General features: G+C 36.5%; 1 protein-coding gene across 11 annotated transcripts in view; it reads right to left on the bottom strand.

The window, feature by feature from the left end:
• Nucleotides 1–21,731, bottom strand: part of RPS6KA3 (ribosomal protein S6 kinase A3) — a 113,641-nt gene that overhangs the window by 78,435 nt on the left and 13,475 nt on the right. For 6 of the 11 annotated variants that reach the window (XM_055266987.2, XM_063634979.1, XM_063634978.1 and 3 more), the window contains exon 2: nucleotides 2,168–2,224. In XM_055266987.2, coding sequence (XP_055122962.2) covers nucleotides 2,168–2,224 — 57 coding nt within the window. Of the gene's footprint in view, nucleotides 1–2,167; nucleotides 2,225–2,902; nucleotides 2,924–7,995; nucleotides 8,097–9,019; nucleotides 9,114–21,731 lie in introns of those variants that run through there. The other 5 variants (XM_055266984.2, XM_055266985.2, XM_063634980.1 and 2 more) reach the window with 5 other exon arrangements.

Here is a 21,731-nt window from a genome sequence, read left to right on the forward strand (position 1 = left end):
AAAACAAAAAACAAAAACAAAAAAACTTCCCTACATACTACAATGAAAGGCACATAATCAATGTTTAAAAAAAATATTACAAGGTATATAATAGACATGGAGTTAATATCCAGAATATATACAGAGATTGTACAGACCAATAAGGAGACAACAAGTAACCCCAAAGAAAACTGAGCAAAACATAAAATAACAAATGCCAATAATGATGGATACTCAACCTCACTAGTAATCAAATGAGATGCAAATTAAAATGGGAAAGTCAGCCAGGTATGGTGGCTCACGCCTCTAATCCCAGCACTTTGGGAGGCCAAGATGGGTGGATCACTTGAGGTCAGGAGTTCGAGGTCAGCTTGGCCAACATTGTGCAACCCCATCTCTACTAAAATTGCAAAAATCAGTCAGGCGTGGTGACGGTTGCCTGTAATCCCAGCTACTCGGGAGGCTGAGGCAGGAGAATGGCTTGAACCTGGGAGTCGGAAGTTGCAGTGAGCTGAGATCACGCCACTGCACTCCAGCCTGAGCAGCAGAGCGAGACTCTGTCTCAAAAAAGAAAAAAAGAAGAAGAAAAAAAGGGAAAGTATTATTTATCCAGAGTCATTCAAATTAAAAATATTTTCTGATAATACCTAGTGTTGAGTAGGCAATACTCAAACAGGTATTCTCATATACTGAAATTCTGACGGAAAATTTGATAAATGTCTATTGATTTAAATGTTTATACCCATGGTTTCAGTACATCCTTTTCTAAGGCTATATCCTACTGAAACACAAATTCATAAAAATAAACGGGAAAATTACATTAAATATAGGATATTCATAAAATAGAATACTGTAACTGTGCAACCACTTTAAAAAGAGGTAGATCTGGCTGGGCATGGCGGCTAACACCTGTAATCCCAATGCTTTGGGAGGCTGAGGCAGGAGGATTGCCTGAGGCTAGGAGTTCAAGACCAGCCTGGGCAACATAGCAAGACCCCATCTGTACAAAAAACACAAACATTAAAAAAAAATTAGCTGGGTGTCATGGCATGTGCCTATAGTCCTAGCTACTAAGAAGGCTGAGGTGGGAAGGTTGCTTGAGCCCAGGAGTTTGAGGTTAGTGAGTCATGACTCTACCACTGCACTCTAGCCTGGGTGACAGGGAGAGAGACCTTGTCTCAAAAACCCCCTGAAACAAAAAAACAAAACAAAGAAGAGGTAGTTCTATATGTACTGTCATACAAAGATGTTCAAGACATGTTAAGTAAAAAGAACAAGTTGCAGAATATGTATTTTGTAAACATAAATAATAATTATCTTATGTACAAAATATCAAGACGACTATAACTTAGCTGCTGACAATGGTTATTCTGTGTGTGGTGGTAGGGAACAATTTATTAATTCAGTTATGTAATATTTAATGAGTGTCCATTATGTGCCAGGCACATTGGTTTAGTTACTGGGGATTCAGGAGTGAACAACAACAAAAAAAATAGATGAGGAAACGGTGAATGTCCACTTTCTATGTTAAACATATCTGTAAAGTATAACCTTTATATTTTTGTCTTTAACAAATTTACGTTCAATTTGGTTATTTAAAAACATAAGCTTAAGGCCAGGCGCGGTGGCTCACGCCTGTAATCACAGCACTTTGGGAGGCTGAGGTGGGCAGATCACCTGAGGTCAGGAGTTCGAGACCAGCCTGGCCAACTTGGTGAAACCCCATCTCTGCTAAAATTACAAAAATTCAAAAATTAGCCAGGTGTGGTGGTGAGTGCCTGTAATCCCAGCTACTCAGGAGGCTGAGGCAGGAGAATCCTGTGAACCCAGGAGGCTGAGGTTGCAGTGAGCCAAGATCGCGCCATTGCACTACAGCCTGGGCGACGAGAACAAAACTCCATCTCAAAAAAATCCCCAAGAAACAAAAAAAACCATAAGCTTTAGGCACTGATGAAAAACTTTCAACAATATAAAGCAATTTGTTTTATCATTCTCTTAAAATCACTCTTATCAAACAGTTTTTAGAAAGGTCCCTGGCATACTCAATAATGTAGTCTGGTAAAGTTAATGTGAAAGGATCGACAAGTTTCTAATACCGTAAAATGATTTCTCTGCTCAGTTGAAAAATAAGAATAATTTTACAGTATTTCATTTATCTATACCCTTTGTGATAAAATATTTTACTTACAGTTTGTGGGTTAATCTCCTCCTCTCCCATAGGTTCATCCATAATTTGCTGTCCATTCTGTGAAAAGCACAGCAAGCAGAAAGTTACCAAAACAGACCTCACATCAGTTAAAGTTAAATGAAGGCAGACAAAAAAAAAAAAAATTGAGGAAGATTTTCACCCCTAAAGGGCTCTAATGAAGTAGAACCACCATATGAGTATGCAGTTGCTAAATTTGCAACAGGATGTGCTTCAAAAGTTAATTATTTGAAACTATAAAAACATTTTTTCATGGAAAAATATAATAAATGATTATTACCTTTCCACGTGAGCCCTTGAGTTTAATAGTTAAATGCATTACAAATGGTCTAATTTAAGCCTCACCGAACATCATTTACAGCAGTGTATGGCAAAACACATTCTAAATTCCAACTCCATTCATAATTAATCAAGGGAATTGATTAATTATTTCAGAGAAAATTAAGCCCAATCTCTACATCAAAATAAATTCCAGATGGATTAAACATTTAGATGTGAAAAAATAAAATTATACAAGTATTAGAATATAGGTGAACAATACTCATTGGGTAACAAGCGTTGAAATCATAAAGAAAAAAATGACATTTGAATCTATAAGAGTTTAAAACTTCTGCCAGACACAAAAAAAGATAAAAGACAAACTGATTACAAAAAAAAAAGGCAACATATAACAAAGGGTTGGTATCCTCAATACATAAAGAGCTTTGTTTTACAAACCTGTAAGAAAAAACGATGAACCTCAACAGAAATGAGCAATAAGGGAAAAAAGAGTTCAGCCTTAGTACTCATCAAAGAAATGCATTTAACCCAAAGACACCTTTTGCCTTTCAAATTGGTAATGATTTACAAAACAAAAACAAAAACAAAAACAAAAAACCATTCAGTGTTAACGAGGGTACGGGGAGAGAGCACTCTGAACATACTGCTGGAGAAAGTGTGAATCAGCACAAACTTTCAGGACGGCAATCTGAGTCTGTATTTTAAAAAAACCAAAATACCACACATAAAATTTTGAAATGTCTCATTGATTCTACTTCTTTTTTAAAAAAAGTAGACAAGTGTACAAAGATGTACATACAAGAATGCTCACCATAACTTTTATTCCAAAAAGAACTTCAAATTGGAAACCTAAATTCCTAACAATAGATAACTAGTTAAATATATTATGGTACATCCTTATAATGGAATACTATGCAGTCATTAAAATGATGATAAAGATGTAAATTCATTGACATAGAAAGACAGTCACATGTAAGAAGTGAAAAAGCAGTTTACAAAACAATATGGATTGTAATGATCCCATTCTAAATAAATATATACATGTTTCAATGTATATATTTTTATGGGAAAAACTCTGGAAGGATATACACCAAAATGTTAACAGTGGTTATCTCTGGGTGGTAGAATTTTAGACAATTTAAATTGTTTATTTTTGATTATTTGAATATTCTAATGTGTCTACAATGTCTACAATGAATATGTATTATTTGTGTAATTTTTAAAAACCACAAAAACGGAAGTCAGGAACACATAGTTTCTTCTCTCATTCCCTTACTGGAAAAAGGAGTAGTCCCGACTATTAATTCAACAACTATACAAGGATCTAAGCTAACCATCTTTGGAGCATTATCACCTGCGAAATAAAAGGCAGCACACCTATCACCTCATACTTCACATGAGGCAGCTGCTCTAAATATGAACTCCCCTCTTTGTTCTTCTCATCCCTATTTACCATCCATTCATTCATTCATTTCATTTCATTCAAGCTATGTTCTAGGCACTGAGCTGGAGATAAAAGTTAATAAAACATAGCCCCTATCTTAGAAGGTCTACTGACCTTATACAAAGGGCACCTTTCATTTTCACCACTCATAGAAGATGTTCCTAGATTAGGGAATGCCTATATAATACTATGAAGCACAGAAACAGTGCCAAAATTCAGGAAAAGGTAGGGAGGCAAGTATAAAATCTTTATTTTCCTAAGGTATGTTCGAAGGCTATAACACTGCCCATTTCTTTGGTATAAAGATACTCATGTTATCTCCAGAATATTTCTTTTTCCTCAAAGTGACAACCATTTATTCAACTGATTGACTACTGGTTGTTCTTAACCAAATGTCCCAAAGAACTAGCTCCTAACAACTGTGGCTCTGTTGCCAGACATAGAGATTCAAATTCCTATTCTTACTCTATTAATTATGAAGCCCTGGACAGGTTCTTTCAACAATCTAAGCTTTTCAGTTTCTTCATATGGAAAATGAAGATTGAAAAGTCTTATCTTCAGAGGGTTGTAGTAAAGACTAAATGAGTTAAATGATATAAAACCCTAACCATAGTGTCTGGCACTTAGTAAACAATCAATGTCAGTTAGTTTTCTTATGTCCAAAATTCAATTACCTCACCTCTGGCCCACCAATCTGCTCCCTCTCCTATATTTGTCATCTTAATGAATGGCACCATCATTCATCTAGCAGCCCAAACCAGATTTTTTCATTAATTGTAAACAGTTATCTTTCTGTAACACAGACTTGCCCCCATGACTCCCCATTGTTTGGCGTTTAGAACCCTCAGTCTAACTTGAGCTACACGTATGTTTTTCATAGGAATAAAATTTAAGAACCATCTGTTCCTTGCAATTTTTAATGTATGCAAAGCAAGTGTCACAACTTATAACTTACTTTTAAAGAAAACTGGTACAGGAGAAACAGCACTAAACTTGGAATTCGCAGACCAAGGATAGAGCCCTAGGCTGCTGCTTATAAGCTTTATGATTTGAGGCAATTCAGACTTTCTCTTAGCCTATTACTTTACCTGTTCAAAATAAGGATACTTGCCCTATCTATCCAAAGGATTATTACCAGGCTCAAAAACGAGATAATTCAGAAGAAAGAACTTTATAAATGTTAAAGAGCTGTACCAATGCACATTATTACTAAGGTGAGGTAGCTTCATGAGGATAAAATACTCTGTAAAGTCCTTTTGATCTTGGAATTTAAAAAATCTTTGAATTGATAAGGCATCTCAAAAGTCTTCTGTTCCTACTACACATAATATGTTTCAATTCTTTCTATTCCGTTCTTACTTATGCTTAAATACTACCAGGACAAGAATGTACTACCTCACTAGGCACTATAATATCTCTGAAAAAGTACTGCCTGCTACATGAAATTTTTCATTATATACCAACTTTCCTCAGCTGTGAATTCTCTTTAAGAGGATTACTAATAAATGACGACTAACTTGCCTGTACTCTAACTGCAAAGTCACAGGAAGTAAATCTACATCTATGACTCTAATCCACCCTGAGTCTTGTCTTTTCTAGATAACTTAAGTTCCTTCAAACATTTCTTTAAGACAGATAAGACTCATCACCATCTTCTTCTCTGAACACACTCCAAATCATCTTAAAGGGTGGTATATGGAATTGCATGTAATTACCATTTCAACCCTCAAACGACCAATGCAGAGTAAAGGTCATATTACCTCCCTTGTCCTAGAAAATAAACTTATGCTAATGCAGTTCACATATGCATTATTTTTGGAATGCCCTCAACACAATGCTGACATATCAAGTTTTCTGATTAAATCCTTGTCTTCCTGCACTGCAACCACACCCTGCATCCTCTATCCATACCTGTTGTTACTCTTAGTTCCATGAATAAAACTTTATTTAAAATTTTTGATTCATCTTTTTCCAGCTCTCATCCATTGCTACAGTCTCTATACATCAGATTCGAAATCTGTCAATCAGCCTCTTCACTATTTTCAGCTTCACGTCATCTCAAATTTTACAATAAACTTTCTTTTCTCAAATACTCACCCAGCTAATAGTATAGTATATACTAACAAAGCAACCTAAGAAAAAAATTGAGTGAAACATAATCTGAAGGGCATTTTATGCTCTACTTTTTGTAAAAATATCTACCTCCTGAGTTTGGCAAAAATTTAAAATGTTGAACAATTTAATTTTTAAAGCAGCGAGCCAACGTTATCCTACATACCAGTGAAGCTTTACAAAGCTTTTTCTACCAAAAAAAGCACCTTTATTTAAATGAAACTTTTCTATCACTTCATCAAAACAAGGATTCAAATGTTATCTATTAGAAATGAGCATAGAGTTACTTCTGCAGTTAAGTTTCCCATTTGGAAAATGACCGTTGGTTTTATTAGAGATTAGGTTACATGGATTATGAGTCTTACTCAGTATTTTACTTTCTATTGTTTCCTAAGTTTAAGGAATAGTACTTGTTAAACAAGAAAATATATTTCTCTAATTTTAAAAAAACAAGTGGGAAAAAATGTGTTCTAAAGCTGGTCAGTATCACGTTTAAACCCCAACTCTGTCACTTACTGGTGTAGTTACCTGAACTTGGGTAAGTTATTTAACATTTTGAACCTCAGTTTCTTCACTCACAAAATGCACATAATATCTACCTCACAGGGATGTTGTAATTAAAAAGATCCACCAAGAGACAGAGACAGTGTATGTTCAGTAAATGTTACTTCTTTTCCTCTCTTTTGCCTCAATTGACTGTGTAACATTACATTTCTACAGGTAACTTCTAAAGATGTAATGCAATGAAGAAGTACAGGAGAGTGTTGAAACACCTGTTCCATCATTCACTACAGTCAATTTTCCACTAAGCAGGGTGGAAGAGATCATTTATGTATATGCTATATTTTTATACAATGCAGCTAGAGAATGAGTATGGACAAAAAATAGTTTAAAAGTGAGGCAAATGTATTTATCCTCTCTCATCCCACCATAATGCCTTCCAGCCAAAAAATTTCAGAGCCTGGCAGATTGTATATATGCAAATATGATGTGAAATACTGGAAAAGGTTAGGAAATGCTAATCATGCTTTACTTTGTTAGCCTGAAATGTGTATAAAGTCACACATTAGATAACCTACAATATGGGTCTCATCAGAATAAATCAGATAAAGGAGACTGTTCCCTTGACTTTCAGCAGAAATTGTTTTCAATGTTGTAAAAAATTATCACCTAAGATCATCTTCCAGGCTTAAAGAGGAAGAACAATTCCAATCAGTATTTCTGAATCAAGGTTTCAGGAACTCTAGAGTATTCCTAAATATTTTATGGAAAAATCTGAGGTTAAAAATATTTTATTAATTTAAAAACTTTCATTTTAAGCAACTTTATTAAGCAGATTTCTTTGTTGTAATGGCATGATACAACAATGTACTTTTCCAGGCTGCCGTTTGATACCTCTGAAAATATATAATTAGTTAAAAAATACTTTGATTTCAGCAGGAGATCATCATGTGTAAGTATGCTAGGACCAAAAGATGATCTGGGACTGATAAAATGCTACCTTGAACTCAGCAGGGTATATCATCTACTGACATTCTCCTATCTAGAAATGAAATGGACGTATGGACATTAAGAGAAGAATCTTCAGAGAGAGTAACAGTCTGAAATAACAGGAAGGGAAGAGGAAAAGAAAAGATCCAGAGCCCTAGTATATTAATATGGAGACCCAGGTTGTAGGAATGAGCAAGGACCATAATTTTTTTTTTTTTTTTTTTTTTTTTACCACCCTCAGGTTTCCACAAGTATATCTACCTTCCAACTCCCTGTTATCAGCAGTGGTTTTCCTGTTCAAAAGCTTACACAGTAGGAATTCCATCATGAAGGTGCTGAGCATGAGGCACTAGAAACCTCTCTCAAACTTTGGTTAAGATACCATCAAATTGTTCAGAATCCAAAGAATCTTCTATGCAATCACATTGAAACAATAAGAAACAAGCACTTTATATTCTTAATAAGGAATGTATATAATCCTTACCAATGTGACAGGATTAAGAATCAGCTCCTCATTTATCCTAAGGAAATATCAGAGATGTGCATAAAGACTTATGTACAGTGATATTCATCATACTCATTATACTGAAAAATAGAAAACAATCTAAATGACCAACAAGGGACTGGTTAAATAAATCATAATACATCTATTCATATGTAGGAATACTATGCAATGGTTAAAATCAGGGCCTCAAAGAAAATTTAATGATGCAAAAAATATGCTTGCAATATATTAAATTAAAAAGGATACAAAACTATATAGTATGACCCAATTTTTTTTTGCATCCCCTCCTCCCAACATGTGTGCATGTAACTGGCAAAACATATATAAAATCTTATCAGTCGTTACCTGGGTCATAGGATTTTCTTCTTTGTAATGTATTTTCAAAGTTATATGCACTTATTATGTATTAATTTTATAAAGAGAAAAACAATACATGTAATTAGAAAAATCAGTTTATTTCTAGTTAAGGTGCCCTTATGCCTGCTTTACTATTCCTCTAGCTACTTAAGGTCTGTTAGTACCCAACACTGTTCTATTTTCTAGATGAGGGTAGGAATGACCTCTGGTTATATTTACATTTTTATGTTTAAGAGGACCCTTTCAGAAACTTTTTTTTTTCCTGGTCCTGTGGTTGTGGCCAAGTTTCAGGCCGGGATCCACCTCATGTTTTTTGAAGTGTTACCGTCTAAGGGGGAATCTGCTTATGAAACAAGAGTACGTTGAGATAAGAATAAAGAAATGAAAACATAGTAGCCAAAATTAAATCTGCATTGTGAATAGTAAGTATTAGAATTGACACTACAGAAAACGGAATCCATGCCACAGAGGACAAACTTGAGTAAATGAGAAAAAAAAGAAAGAAAGAAAGAAAAGATTTAAAAAAACTATGGAAGACAGACATAGAAATAATCTATGAATAACATGTTCCTAAAGAAAAAAAAAAAACAGGCAGTTTAATCAATCAAAAGTATAAGAAAACTTTCCAGTTCTGAAAAAAAAATACCTGAGACTGGAGACTGAGAAGGTTCAACAGAGATCATCAACACCAAGACATGTCCTGGCAAATGTTTTTAAATTTCAAGGATAAAGATATAATCCTACAAGCATACAAGCAGAAAAAAATAGGTTATTTCAAAGGAACTGAAATCAGACTGACCTCAGATTTCTCCTCTGCAACAATAAAATGCCAGAAGACAATGAAGTAATCACTTACAGAGAATTGAAAAGGAAAAGTTATGATCTAAGAATTTTATACCTCATCCTAATTTTTCGTGTTCAAAGGTCACAGGAAATTATTCTTAGATCTGCAAAGTCAAATTTTCACCATCCTGGTAGTTTTTTTAAAAAATAAATTGTTCAAAGGTACATCCTAGACCATCAAAAGAGAATAAGAGATAAAGAATATTGAGGTAGGAAAGAACTGGTGAAGTATACTGACACCAACCTAATATCCAGAAATAACTGAGTAAAATAGTTAATCCCACTAAAAGAAAAGGGTTCAACAGTGAAGAATAATTGATATAAGTATATAAACAATATAAAAGAAAAAACACTTCAGAAAGTTAAAAGTAGGATTTGTAACGTCAGGTTAAATTAATGTGAACTCAAAATAAGAGGTAGTGGGAGAAGCCAAGATTCTAAATTCTCTTTCCTAGAAGGATATTTTAAAACCATTATTTTTAGTAGTTATCCAGTAAATATAAATTTTGGAATGTTTTGAAAAACCATACAGTAACCAAGAATAGATATTACAGTTCGAATCACTAAAGATAATAACTGGCAGAGACTATTAATAATACTTTATGCAGGCATCACATTCAACCCTAAGAACATGAGTCAGGTATAATTATTCCTATTTTATAGTCGAGGAAACCAAGGCTCAGCAAAGTTAATTACTGAATGGCAGAAGCAGGATTCAAATCCAGATTTTTTAGCTCCATAATTCATTCTTCTATATTTCATAAGCTCCTCAAACAAAACAATTTATATGGAAGAAGAAAAAAACCTCACAAGAATAAAAAATGTAAAATAATATGACGGAAACCATTCCAAAAGTAATAATGTAAGAAATGTAAAGTTTAAAGTGTTTAATTATACAAGGAAGTGGCTTACTGGATATTAGATGTTATTAAAGAATTACTGATGTTTTATGAGTGATGACAGTAAGGTCCTTATGAATTTTAAAAGTCTATCTTTTAAGGAGTATAAATGCAAATGTTTATCGGAGGGTGGTTGGGGGAATGAGAAGAGGTAGCAGAAATGGAACGAGATTGGCCATGAGTTTGATAATCCTTGAGGCTGGGTTATGGGAATATGTTGGTTCATTACACTACTCTCTCCAGTCTGGTATGTGTTTGAAATGTTTGATAATCATAATTTTAATAATCAGGTTATATTTTTAAAAAAGTAAACCAACAACTATTTACTACTTTAAAGAGAAAACCAAACCAAACAGATAAGTATAAAAAAAAAAACAAGTGTTTATAACATTAATACCAAAAATAAAATGTAAGGCAAAAACCTTAAGCTGAGCAAAAAAGTCGTTTTATTTAAAGATATAATCAATATTGAATACACACAGTAAAAATGATTGCTGTCATTTACTGAGCTCTTACCACATACCAGGCAAATGCTAAGGACTGTTATCTTTGATGCTTCTTAACAACTCTGTGAGATATTATCACCAGTTTACAAACGAGGAAATTAAGCCAAGATAGGTATGTCAATCTTTCTAAGCACTGGATCCCCAGTCCCCTAGCAAAATGCCTGGCACACACAGTAGGTGTTCAATAAATATTTGTTGAATACATGAGAAAGTCTAATATACTGCCTAAGGCTAATAAGTAGAGCCGAAATTCAAACCCAAATTTAATTCTAAAACCCCTACTCTTTTGTTTTTTTGTTTTGAGATGGAATCTGGATCTGTCACCCAGGTTGGAGTGCAGTGGCACAATCTCGGCTCACTGCAACCTCCGCCTCCCAGGTTCAAGGGATTCTCCTGTCTCAGTCTCCTGAGTAACTGGGACTACTGGTGCGTGCCACCACATCCAGCTAATTTTTGTATTTTTTTTTTTAGTAGAGACTGGGTTTCACCATGTTGGTCAGGCTGGTCTCGAACTCCTGACCTCAAGTGATCCACCCGTCTCGGCCTCCCAAAGTGTTGGGATTACAAGCGTGAGCCACCACGCCTGGCCCTAAAACACCTACTCTTAATCACATAAAAATCTTTTAATAATATTCCATAGTAAGAGTGCAGAGGTTTATTTCCTTCTGTGTATTTTCTACAATTAGCATGTATCACTTTTTAAGCAAAAAAGTCATTAAAAACAGTAAATGCATAATAGTATTGAACATTTAACCATGACTAAACCAACCACAAAACACGAAAACAGATGCTTTGGAGAACATAACATAAAATAAATGGAAAGAAAATGGATGGGAGAATTTTAGTGCACTAATATCAACAAGCATAATAAATAAGGACAAAGCATTTGAAATAATTTATATTAGAACAGGTAGATACTGAATTTTATAATGTAAAAAGAAAATGGGTTGTTTTCAACTTTTAAGTTTCTATGAAAAGTTATAAAAACTGACCATGTCACCTAGGATGGAGTGCAGTGGTGCAATCTTGGCTCACTGCAGCTTCAAACTCCTGGCCTCACGCAATCCTCCCACCTCAGCCTCCGAAAGTGCTAGGATTACAGGCCAGTTTAAAATTCTTAAAGGCAGGAATTACACAGATCACATTTTCTGATTACAATAAAATATTGAATAAGGAAATAAAGCACTCACTCAGAAATTAATATTCTTCTAAATAACTACTGGGTCAAGGAAGTAAGTAACAGCTATCATTTATTCATTGCCTATTTTGTTCAAACTACATTGCTACCTGTGTTACACATATTCTCTCACTGAATCCCAATTAATAATTAAAAACCATCCATGAGGTAAGTTATTACGTAGAGAAGAAAAAAAGTTAGGTTGAGATTTTAATAACTTGTCCAAGATCATAGAGCTATTAAATTTGCAGATAAGATAATCAAATTCAAGTTCAAATACAAAGCTCCTACTACTTACATAGAAATGCTGTTATATTGCTGTTAGAATTCACGTACAAGCGTCTAGCTATGCTCATTTTTCTCCATTCATAAAATAGTTTTGTAATAAAAGTGGAGAAAACTAGAGTTCTTTAGCACAACATGTTCTGAAAGTATTTGTTTGTTAAATACACTATTCTAGGAAGGTTATGGTTCATTTTTCTATCATTGATCAGATAAAATACTTCAAATTACATAATCTCCTAAAAGGGATTCCTTTAAATATATTCATTTTTATTAGGACAATGAAAAATGAAAGAAAACATAAAAATTAGGTAAACAAAATAGGGAATATCAGGAAAACATGACTTGCCACTACATTTCTTTTTTTTTTTTTTTTTTTTTTTTGAGACAGAGTCTCGCTCTGTCGCCCAGGCTGGAGTGCAGTGGCGCGATCTCCGCTCACTGCAAACTCCGCCTCTCAGGTTCACGCCATTCTCCTGCCTCAGCCTCCCGAGTAGCTGAGACTACAGGCGCCCGCCACCACGCCCGGCTAATTTTTTGTATTTTTAGTAGAGACGGGGTTTCTCAGTGTTAGCCAGGATGGTCTCGATCTCCTGGCCTTGTGATCCACCCGCCTCAGCCTCCCAAAGTGCTGGGATTACAGGCGTGAGCCACTGCGCCCGGCCTACACTACATTTATTTCTAAAAACTGGTGTATCCTTGGAAAAGTTGCTTTTTTCTGGTACTTATCTGTAATCCATAAGAGTTCTATGGAATCTTGGCCAGCACGGATTTGAAAGTCTGCCACTAACTGTGGGCAAGCCCCCAAGCCTCTCTAAGTTGTGGTTGCTTCATCCATAAATATGTGACTATCCAGGAGCTCTCCCAGCTTGAAAGTTTTACGATCTTCTACAAAACTTTAAGGATTAAAGTTTTAGATTAAAGTTATTTAAAATTTTGGGGGGTTTTCATACCCAAGGAAGTTACTGATTCTATGTTTAAAGCTGTTTTTAACGTTACTTCTAAGTATAACTTTTTCTTCCACTTCTGCATTCAGAATAGTTTTATCTATACCTGTCAATGGTGCTTTTGTTCCCCAATGTAAACACAGATAATGCCAAAGAACTCACTGTACGAATGTTGTCAACTAAAAGAAAAAAATGCAATATTGGTTTTTGTGCAGATTAAGGGAACTTAAAGCAATTTTATAATTTCCACAATCTGATCTATTATTTTACTAGAGAAAATTAGTAAAGTATCAATTAAAAAAATTGGGATCTACTCCGAATCCTATTCCTGCTTGTCCAATACCTTCAAACCCTCTTAGTACACAATGGCATTGGTAATATTTTCCAATCTGCCTGATGATCAAAATTACCTATGGTTCCTGTTAAAAATATATTACCTGGACCTATCTCAGCCCGACACTGAATCAGAATTCCCAGAAGCCCCATTGTTAAGTATATTATTTTTTAAACAGGCACCTTAGTGGATGCCTGTGATTACACAAGACTGGGAGGCCAGGCGCGGTGGCTCACACCTGTAATCCCAGCACCTTGGGAGGCCGAGGCAGGAAGATCATGAGGTCAGGAGTTCGAGATCAGCCTAGCCAACATAGAGAAACCCCGTCTCTACTAAAAACACAAAAATTAGCCAGGCGTGCTGGTACACACTTGTAATCCCAGCTACTCAGGAGGCTGAGGCAGAAGAATCACCTTAACCTGGGAGGCAGAGGCTGCAGTGAGCCGAGATTGCGTCATTGCACTCCAGCATGGGCAATGGCACGGCTCCATCTCGGAAAAGAAAAAAAAAAAAAAAAAGGAAATCCCAGTGTAAAGATCATGAGCTCTGGAGCCTGATACATCAAGTTTCAAAGCCTGGCTTTGTTCTTTATTACAGGTGTACTTTGGGTAAGTGACTTAACATGAATCTCAGTTTTCTAATCCATAAAATTTGGATCCTAACTATGCTGGAGGTTGTGGTACAGTTCAGTATGCCCAGCCACACTGGGTGTTTAGGAGTGTCAGCTTCTCTTTCCTCCTGCTCATCTTGTCAGGGGAAACGACAATTACTATTATTTGAGGGGATTTTGAAGAGCCCTTTGCCCTAATGGGTCCACTTCCATTTCTAGGGCTAAAAATCTGAGTTCTGGATAACCCTTTAATATATTACTTGGGTTGGCTAATTCAGGAGTCCTACAAACAAGTTAAATGATTTATTCTGGTTTCCAGAGGTTTAATGAAGCCCTCCTATCCAAAATAGGTACACCATTATGCTGGGCTTCAAAGTCCAAGCTTTTACTTGCTGTGACCGTGGCAAAAATCATTTAAACCTCTGTTTCCCCATCTGTAAGACAAGTGATGCTAAATGTCTACTGAACTAATAAACATTATTGATAACATAACTATTAATTAACACTTAAACATATATATTCTTACAAACATCTTTATGTACAAAAAGATAGCATTAATAAGTTACAAGGAAAATGATACAATGGTACTTGCTTAAATACACAATAAATCAGAACCTGTTTAACAGAATTCTTGTTTGTGTAATATCAACTGTATCTCAATACAAAGTGTTTTAGGCATGTTTTTAGGTGAATTGACTTAGGAAGAAACAATCCAAATGATCCACTGTAATTAAAATATGTATATATATATTTAAAACTCACCCTAGGTTTAAACATAACCTAGTAGCAAAGCCATCAAAACTAATTTCTGAAAAGATAACCACAAATGTAGTTTCTAATTAGAATTTCCATGATTAATTCTACATGCATATTTATTAAGCATAAATAAATAGTATTAATAGGAATGCTTTACTAGGCTGGGCGCAGCACTTTGGACAGGTGGATCACTTGAGGCCAGGAGTTCAAGACCAGCCTGGCCAACATGGTGAAACTCTGTCTCCACCAAAAAATACAAAAATTAGCTGGGCGTGGTGGCACATGTACTTGAGTAGTCCCAGGTACTCGAAGGACTAGGCAGGAAAATCACTTGAGCCCGGGAGGCAGAGGTTGCAGTGAGCTGAGATTGTGCCTCTATCTCAAAAAAAAACAAGAGAACACTTTACTAAAAATTGTTAAGTTTTAACTGCTCACATAAGCTATAACTTAGAGAAACCTAAGGAAATTTTTAAAAACGAAAAATCTGAGACTGGGTGCGGTGGCTCACGCCTGTAATCCCAGCACTTTCGGAGGCCGAGGCGGGTGGATTGTGAGGTCAGGAGATCGAAATCATCCTGGCTAACACAGTGAAACCCTGTCTCTACTAAAAACACAAAAAAATTAGCCAGGCGTGGCAGCGGGTGCCTGTAGTCCCAGCTTCTTGGGAGGCTGAGGCAGGAGAATGGCATGAACCCGGGAGGTGGAGCTTGCAGTGAGCCGAGATTGTGCCACTGTACTCCAGCATGGGCGACAGAGCGAGACTCCATCTCAAAAGAAAAAAAAAAAAAGAAAAGAAAAATCTGAGAATATTTATTCAAAACAAAGGAAAAGTTACCCTCAAATCTTAAAAAAAAAAAAAAAAAACCTTCAAATCCTATTGAAAGTAATTTAAATTACATTAAAGAACCATAGCTTTTTTTCTCATTTTTTCAAACTGTTCTTTAATGCAATTCAGTAATTTTCTTCATTTAGGTCTTGTCCTTTGCTTGTTATGTTTATTTCTAGGCATTCAACATTTCTGTTGCTATTATGAATGAGATCTTTTTTCCATTATAGTTTCTGTTTATGGCTCATAAACAGGAAAGCTGTTTGTTGATTTCTGAATACATTTTGTGTAGTATCACCTTAGTAGACTATCATTTGTTTTAATAAACCTTTTTAGTGGATTTCCTTAGATTATCTAAGTGGATAATTATATCATATATGAATAATCTTTTATCTTTTTGAATACTCTTTGATTTTCTTATTTAATTGCATTAGCAAGCTCTTCTAGAAGGTAAAATAGAAGTGAAAATAGCAAGCATAGTTTTAATGAGAATGCCTACAATATGTCCCTACGAAGCATGATGCTGGTTATTGGTTTGAGATGTTTTTTTAAGTATTAAGGACATATCCTTTTATTCCTATTAGTAAAATTACTGGGAATAAGTTTTTAATTGAGAATAGACACTTTAATGCTTTTTAAATTTTTTTATTTTTTATTTTTTGAGACAGATTCTTGCTCTGTCACCCAGGCTGGAGTGCAGTGGCATGATCTCTGCTCACTGCAAGCTCCGCCTCCCGGGTTCACACCATTCTCCTGCCTCAGCCTCCTCCCAAGTAGCTGGGACTACAGGCACCCTCCACCACGCCCAGCTAATTTTCTGTATACTTTTTTTCTTACATTTAGAAATGATCAAATGATCATAAAGTCACAGGAAGTTGCAAAAATAATACAGAGAGGTCCCATACACTTTAAACCTACTTCACCCCAGTGGTAACATCTTATATCACTTCCTGTCAAAGCCAGGACATTGCAACTGCTACAATGCACAGATCCTACTCAGATTTCACTGGCTTTACAGGTATGTAGCTGTGTTTTCTAGGCCATTTGATCACATGTGTGGGTCTCTATATCCACCACTACAGTAAAGATACTGAACAGTTTATTGCCACCAGGATCCCTCATGTGGCCCCTTTATGACCACACTTCCCTCCCCTTTTCCTAATTCCTGGCAATCAGTAATCTTTTCTCCATTGAGATAATTCTGTCATTTTAAGAATGTCATATAAATCACACAGCATGTAACCTTTTTCTCACTCAGCATAAATCCCTTGAGATTCATCCAGGCTGTTGTATCGACAATTCGTTCCTTTTTAGTTAGCGAGTAGTAGTATTCCATGATGTGGATGTGCTAGATTATTTGATCATTTACCCATTCAAAGACATTTGGTTTCTAATTTTTGGATAGTACAAATAAAGCTGCTATGAACATCTGTGCACAGACTTTTATGTGGACCTAAGTTTTCATTTCTCTGTGGTGAATGTCCAGGAGTACAACTGCTGGATCACATAGCAAGTATATGTTTATTAATAAATGGCCAAACTATTTTCCCGAGGGGTTGTATCATTTTATGCCCTCACCAGCAATATATGATCTAGTTTGTTTGCATCCTCGCCATTTATTATTGTCACTATTTTTTATTTTGGCTGTTCCAATAGGTATGTAGTGATATCTCCTCATGTTTTTTCACTTCCCTGATAGTTAACCATGCCGAACATCTTTTCATATGCTTATCTGCCATTCATCTTTGGTGAAGTGTCTGTTCACTTCTTTTGTCTATTTTTTGCCTGGATTGCTTGTCTTTGTTATTGCTGAGTTTTGAGAGTTCTTTGAATATTGTAGATACAAGTCCGGTCTCAGTTACAGGTTCATACCCTTCACAGAGTCTTTTTCATAGATAAAAGGTTTTGAATTTTCAGAAGTTCAATTTATTGTTTTCTTCTTTTATAGAATTTGCTTTTGGTCTCAGGTTTAAATGCTTCATTTAGCCCACAGTCCTGAAGATCTTCTCCTATGTCTAAATTCTAAAAGTTTTCTAGTTTTACATTCAAATCCACGATCCATTTTAAACTAACTTTTACACAGTATGAGATTTGGGTTGAGACTTACTGTTTTACCTATAGATGTGCAATAGCTCCATGCACCATTGTTGAAAAGGTTATTTATCCTTCCTCTATCAAACTGCTTTTGTAACTTTGACAAAAATCAGTTGGCTGTACTTACGTGGGTCTATTTCTTGTTCTCCATTTTATTCCACCGATCTGTGTGTGTATCCCCTTGCCAATACTACAGTATTTTGAGTACTGGAGCTATATAATAAGTCTTAAAATCATTCGGAATGATTCCTCCCATTTTATTTTTAGAGACAGGGTCTTGCTCTGTCGCCCAGGCTGGAGTGCAGTGGTATGATCACAGCTAACTGCAGCCTTGAACTCCTGGGCTCAAGGGTTCCTCCTGCCTCAGTCTCCCAAGTACCTAGGACTATAAGTGTGTGCCACTATTCTTTGCTAATTTTTTTAAAAATTGTTTTTCTAGAGATAGGGCCTTGCTATATTGCCCAGGCTGGACTTGAACTCCTGGCCTCAAGTGATCCTCCCACCTCAGCCTCCCAAGGTGCTGGGACTACACCATTAAGTTTTATGTTAGCTGTGGGTTCATTATCAAGTGGAGCAAGTCCCCCTCTATTAGGTGGCTGAGTTTTTATTATGAATGAATGTTTAACTTAGCTAAATTTTTCTCTTTCCTATAAGCCATTTTATGATCAAGAAAAAATATGTTTTCTCCATTAATATCATGTGACTTGTCTTTTTTAACCTTTCAATATTGTAGGCTACCTTGAATGATTTTTGAATACTGTGTCTGATGCGGAATAAAGCCCACTTGGTCATGGCATACAATTCTTATATGTTGTTGGATTTGTTTTGCTAGTTTTTGTTGAGGATTCTGTGTCTATGTGCTTCAGGGATATTGACCTGTAGTTTTCTACACTATCTTTAGGTGTTGCTATCAGGATAATACTGGCCTCATAAAATGAGTTGTAAAGTGTTTTCTATTTTCTGGAAGAGACTATGCAGAATTTATGTTATTTCTTTATTCCTGACAGTCCAAGTTTCCTTCTTTTATCATTCTCTTTCAGGGTCTGCTACTCACAAATTCTCTTAGTTTTCCTGCATCCGAGACCACTCAGATTTTACCTTCATTCCTGAAGGATATTTTCACTTGGCATAGAAATCTGGGTTGACAGTATCTTCTTTCAGCACTTGAAAAATGGTGTGCCATATCCTTCTGGCATCCATAGATGTTTTGAGATGAGGTCTCACCATGTCGCCCAGACTGGAGTGCAGTGGTGTGAAGATGGCTCACTGGGGCCTTGACTGTCTGGGCGCAAGTGATCCTCCAGCTTCAGCCTCCCCAGTCGCTGGAATCACAGGCACGTGCCACCATGCCTGGCTATCTATTTTTATTATTGTTATTATTTGTAGAAATGGGGTCTTGCCATGTTGCCCAAGCTGATCTTGAACTCCTGGGCTCAAGCAATCTTCCTGGCTTGGCCTCCCAAAGTGCTGGGATTATAGGCATAAGCCCCCCAAAGTGCTGGGATTACAGGCGTAAGTCTTCCAAACTGCTGGGATTATAGGCGTAAGCCACTGTGCCTGGCAGGCGTCCATAGATTCTGATGGAAAATCTGCTGTCGCATAAATTGTTCCCTGTAGGTAACAGTTCGTTTCTCTCTAACTGCTTTAAAGATTCTTTAATTTTGAAAAGTTTGATATTTTACTTTTTCAATTGTCATAAAACATAAAATTCACTACCTCAACTATTTTAAGTGTATGGTTTAGTAGTATTAAGTATATTCACATTATGCAACTAATCTTCAGAACTATCTTGCAAAATTGAAACTCCGTATCTATTAGACAATAACTACTCATTTCTAAAAGTTTGATTTTGATTTTGTCTAGGAGTGGATTACTTTGGGTTTATCTTATTTGGGATTCAGTCAGCTTCTTGAATCTGTAAGATTATGTCTTTTGCAAAATTTGGGGAAATTTCAGCCATTATTTCTTCAGGTCCACTTTCTTTTTCCCCTTTCTGGGACTCTGATGACATAAATGTTAAATCTTTTGTTAATGTTCACCAGGCTCTTGAGGCTCTGTTCACTTTCCAGTTTATTTTTTCTCTATTGTTCATTTCTATTGCTTTATCTCCAATGTTATTCCTTCCTGTCATCTCCATTCTTCTATCTAGCCCATGTAGTAAGTTTATTTCACTTACTGTATTTTTCAGTTCTCAAATTTCTATTTGGTTCTTCCTTATAGCTTCCATTTCTTTTCTGAGACTAATTTTTCATTTGTTTCAAGTGTGTTTGTGATTGCTCACTGAGGCATTTTTGTGATGGCTGCTTTAAAATTCTGGTCTGACAATTACAACATCTGAATTATCACAGTGCTGATGTCTGTTGACTGTCTTTTCTCATTCATGTTGCGATTTTCCTGGTTTTTGGTATAAGTGATTTTCTACTGTCTAATGGATATTTGGAGATTATAGGACTCTTTTCTATTTAATCTTTCTTTTTTTCCCGAAGCAGGCAGTCTTCCTGTTGAGGTAGAGTGTGTATGTTCAACTTCCCTCTGGGCCGCACCAACATCACCCAGGCAAAAGTGGAGCAATGACTCACACTGTTTTGTTGCAGATGGGTGGGATGAAGTTCAGCTCCACTCTTAGTCCCAATAAAAGTAGGGCACCAACCTGTATCACCTCATTGCCTCTGAGTAGGGGTGTAAGCTCACCTCCCTGCTGGGCCCCACTGATGACAGGGAGGAGGAAAGCAGAGGGCTGACTCATACTTCTTTGTTGCTGCACTATAAAGCCAAAAGCTCGGCTCCCCAAAGGACCCAGCTAACAACAGGGGAGGGTAGAGGAGGAAGCAGAATGCCAACTAGCCCTGCCACCCATCACTTGCCAGATGGGAGTGAAGGCTCAGTTCTCCACTGGGCCCCACTGACATTAGTGGAGGTAAGATGTGTTGAGAATCCTACCTCCAACCATCTTGTTCTGCCTTGTTGATGTCAGGTGAGGGTAGAGTACGGATTAGCCCTGGCTCATGTCACCTGGTTGTCATTGCTTCTGGGTTGGGGTGGAGGTTCAATCTGCTGCTAGACCCCACTGCTGCTAGACACCACCCTGGCAAGAGCATAACTTCCTTCTGCTTGAAGTGGAATGAGGGAAAACGCTTCCTGCCTGGTCTGCCAAAACCACCCAGCAGGGGGAACCAAAGTGCTGTCTGCTTTTGCTGGGCAAAGAAATGGGTGCTTAGGTCTCTGATCTCCCCAGCCCACACCACTGGGTTGGGGAGTGAGAGCACTGTTATTTGCTTCTTTGGGGTGGGGTGGGGTGGGGTTTTTCTGATGGTATTTGGCCAGGGTAGGGTGAGTATTGTCAAAAAGGTTCAGACTTACTTGGCTACCTTTCCCCTAGTTGTTTGTCTAAAGGAAACAGGCTTTTTCTCTGAGCTCTTTTTGTCTGTGACTGTTGGCAGTTCTAGTTTGGAGGCTTTCATAGCACCCTGTCTAGGATATATGGGAGGTGACAGGAAGAACACAAATAGCGAATTCCCTGGGTTTTCTTGAGTCCCAAGGTCTGCAGGCTGTTTGCCTTCTTTTACCACCTTTAGAGTGTTCCTGTGCTTGTTTGTTATGTCTAAGGTGTTTTAGCTGTAAGGGAGATCAAGGGGGAATAGGGGTCCTCTATCTTGGCAGAACCAGATGTATCCTCCAAGTGATTAATTTTTATGTTGAAAATAACATTTATTTTCTAATTTTCCACATTATGGTTGAAAATGTACTACAGAAAACTGCTGTAACATTATAGGTCATAACTTCCTCCTAAAGATCCAATTACATCTGCTTATATTATTCTTTCCTAATTTACCTTGTTTCATGCTATTAAACTTCCTGCCCACCCCAGTACTTCTAGACTTTAATGTTCCAAAAGAAAATAATTCCATTTAATTCATTTTCACCTGGTAGTATACTATACATACTCAGAAGAGCTGGCGGGGGAGGGGAGGTGGTGAGCAGGAGATAGCTTTAAAACTCATTTATGAGCTCTTCTTTTTATTAATCCAAGGCAAAACTTATTTTTAATTTGCCTATGACATTTCTCTAAGGATTACTTAATATG

The sequence above is a fragment of the Symphalangus syndactylus genome, chromosome X (genome assembly GCF_028878055.3).
Source record: "Symphalangus syndactylus isolate Jambi chromosome X, NHGRI_mSymSyn1-v2.1_pri, whole genome shotgun sequence".
Lineage (NCBI taxonomy): Eukaryota > Metazoa > Chordata > Mammalia > Primates > Hylobatidae > Symphalangus > Symphalangus syndactylus.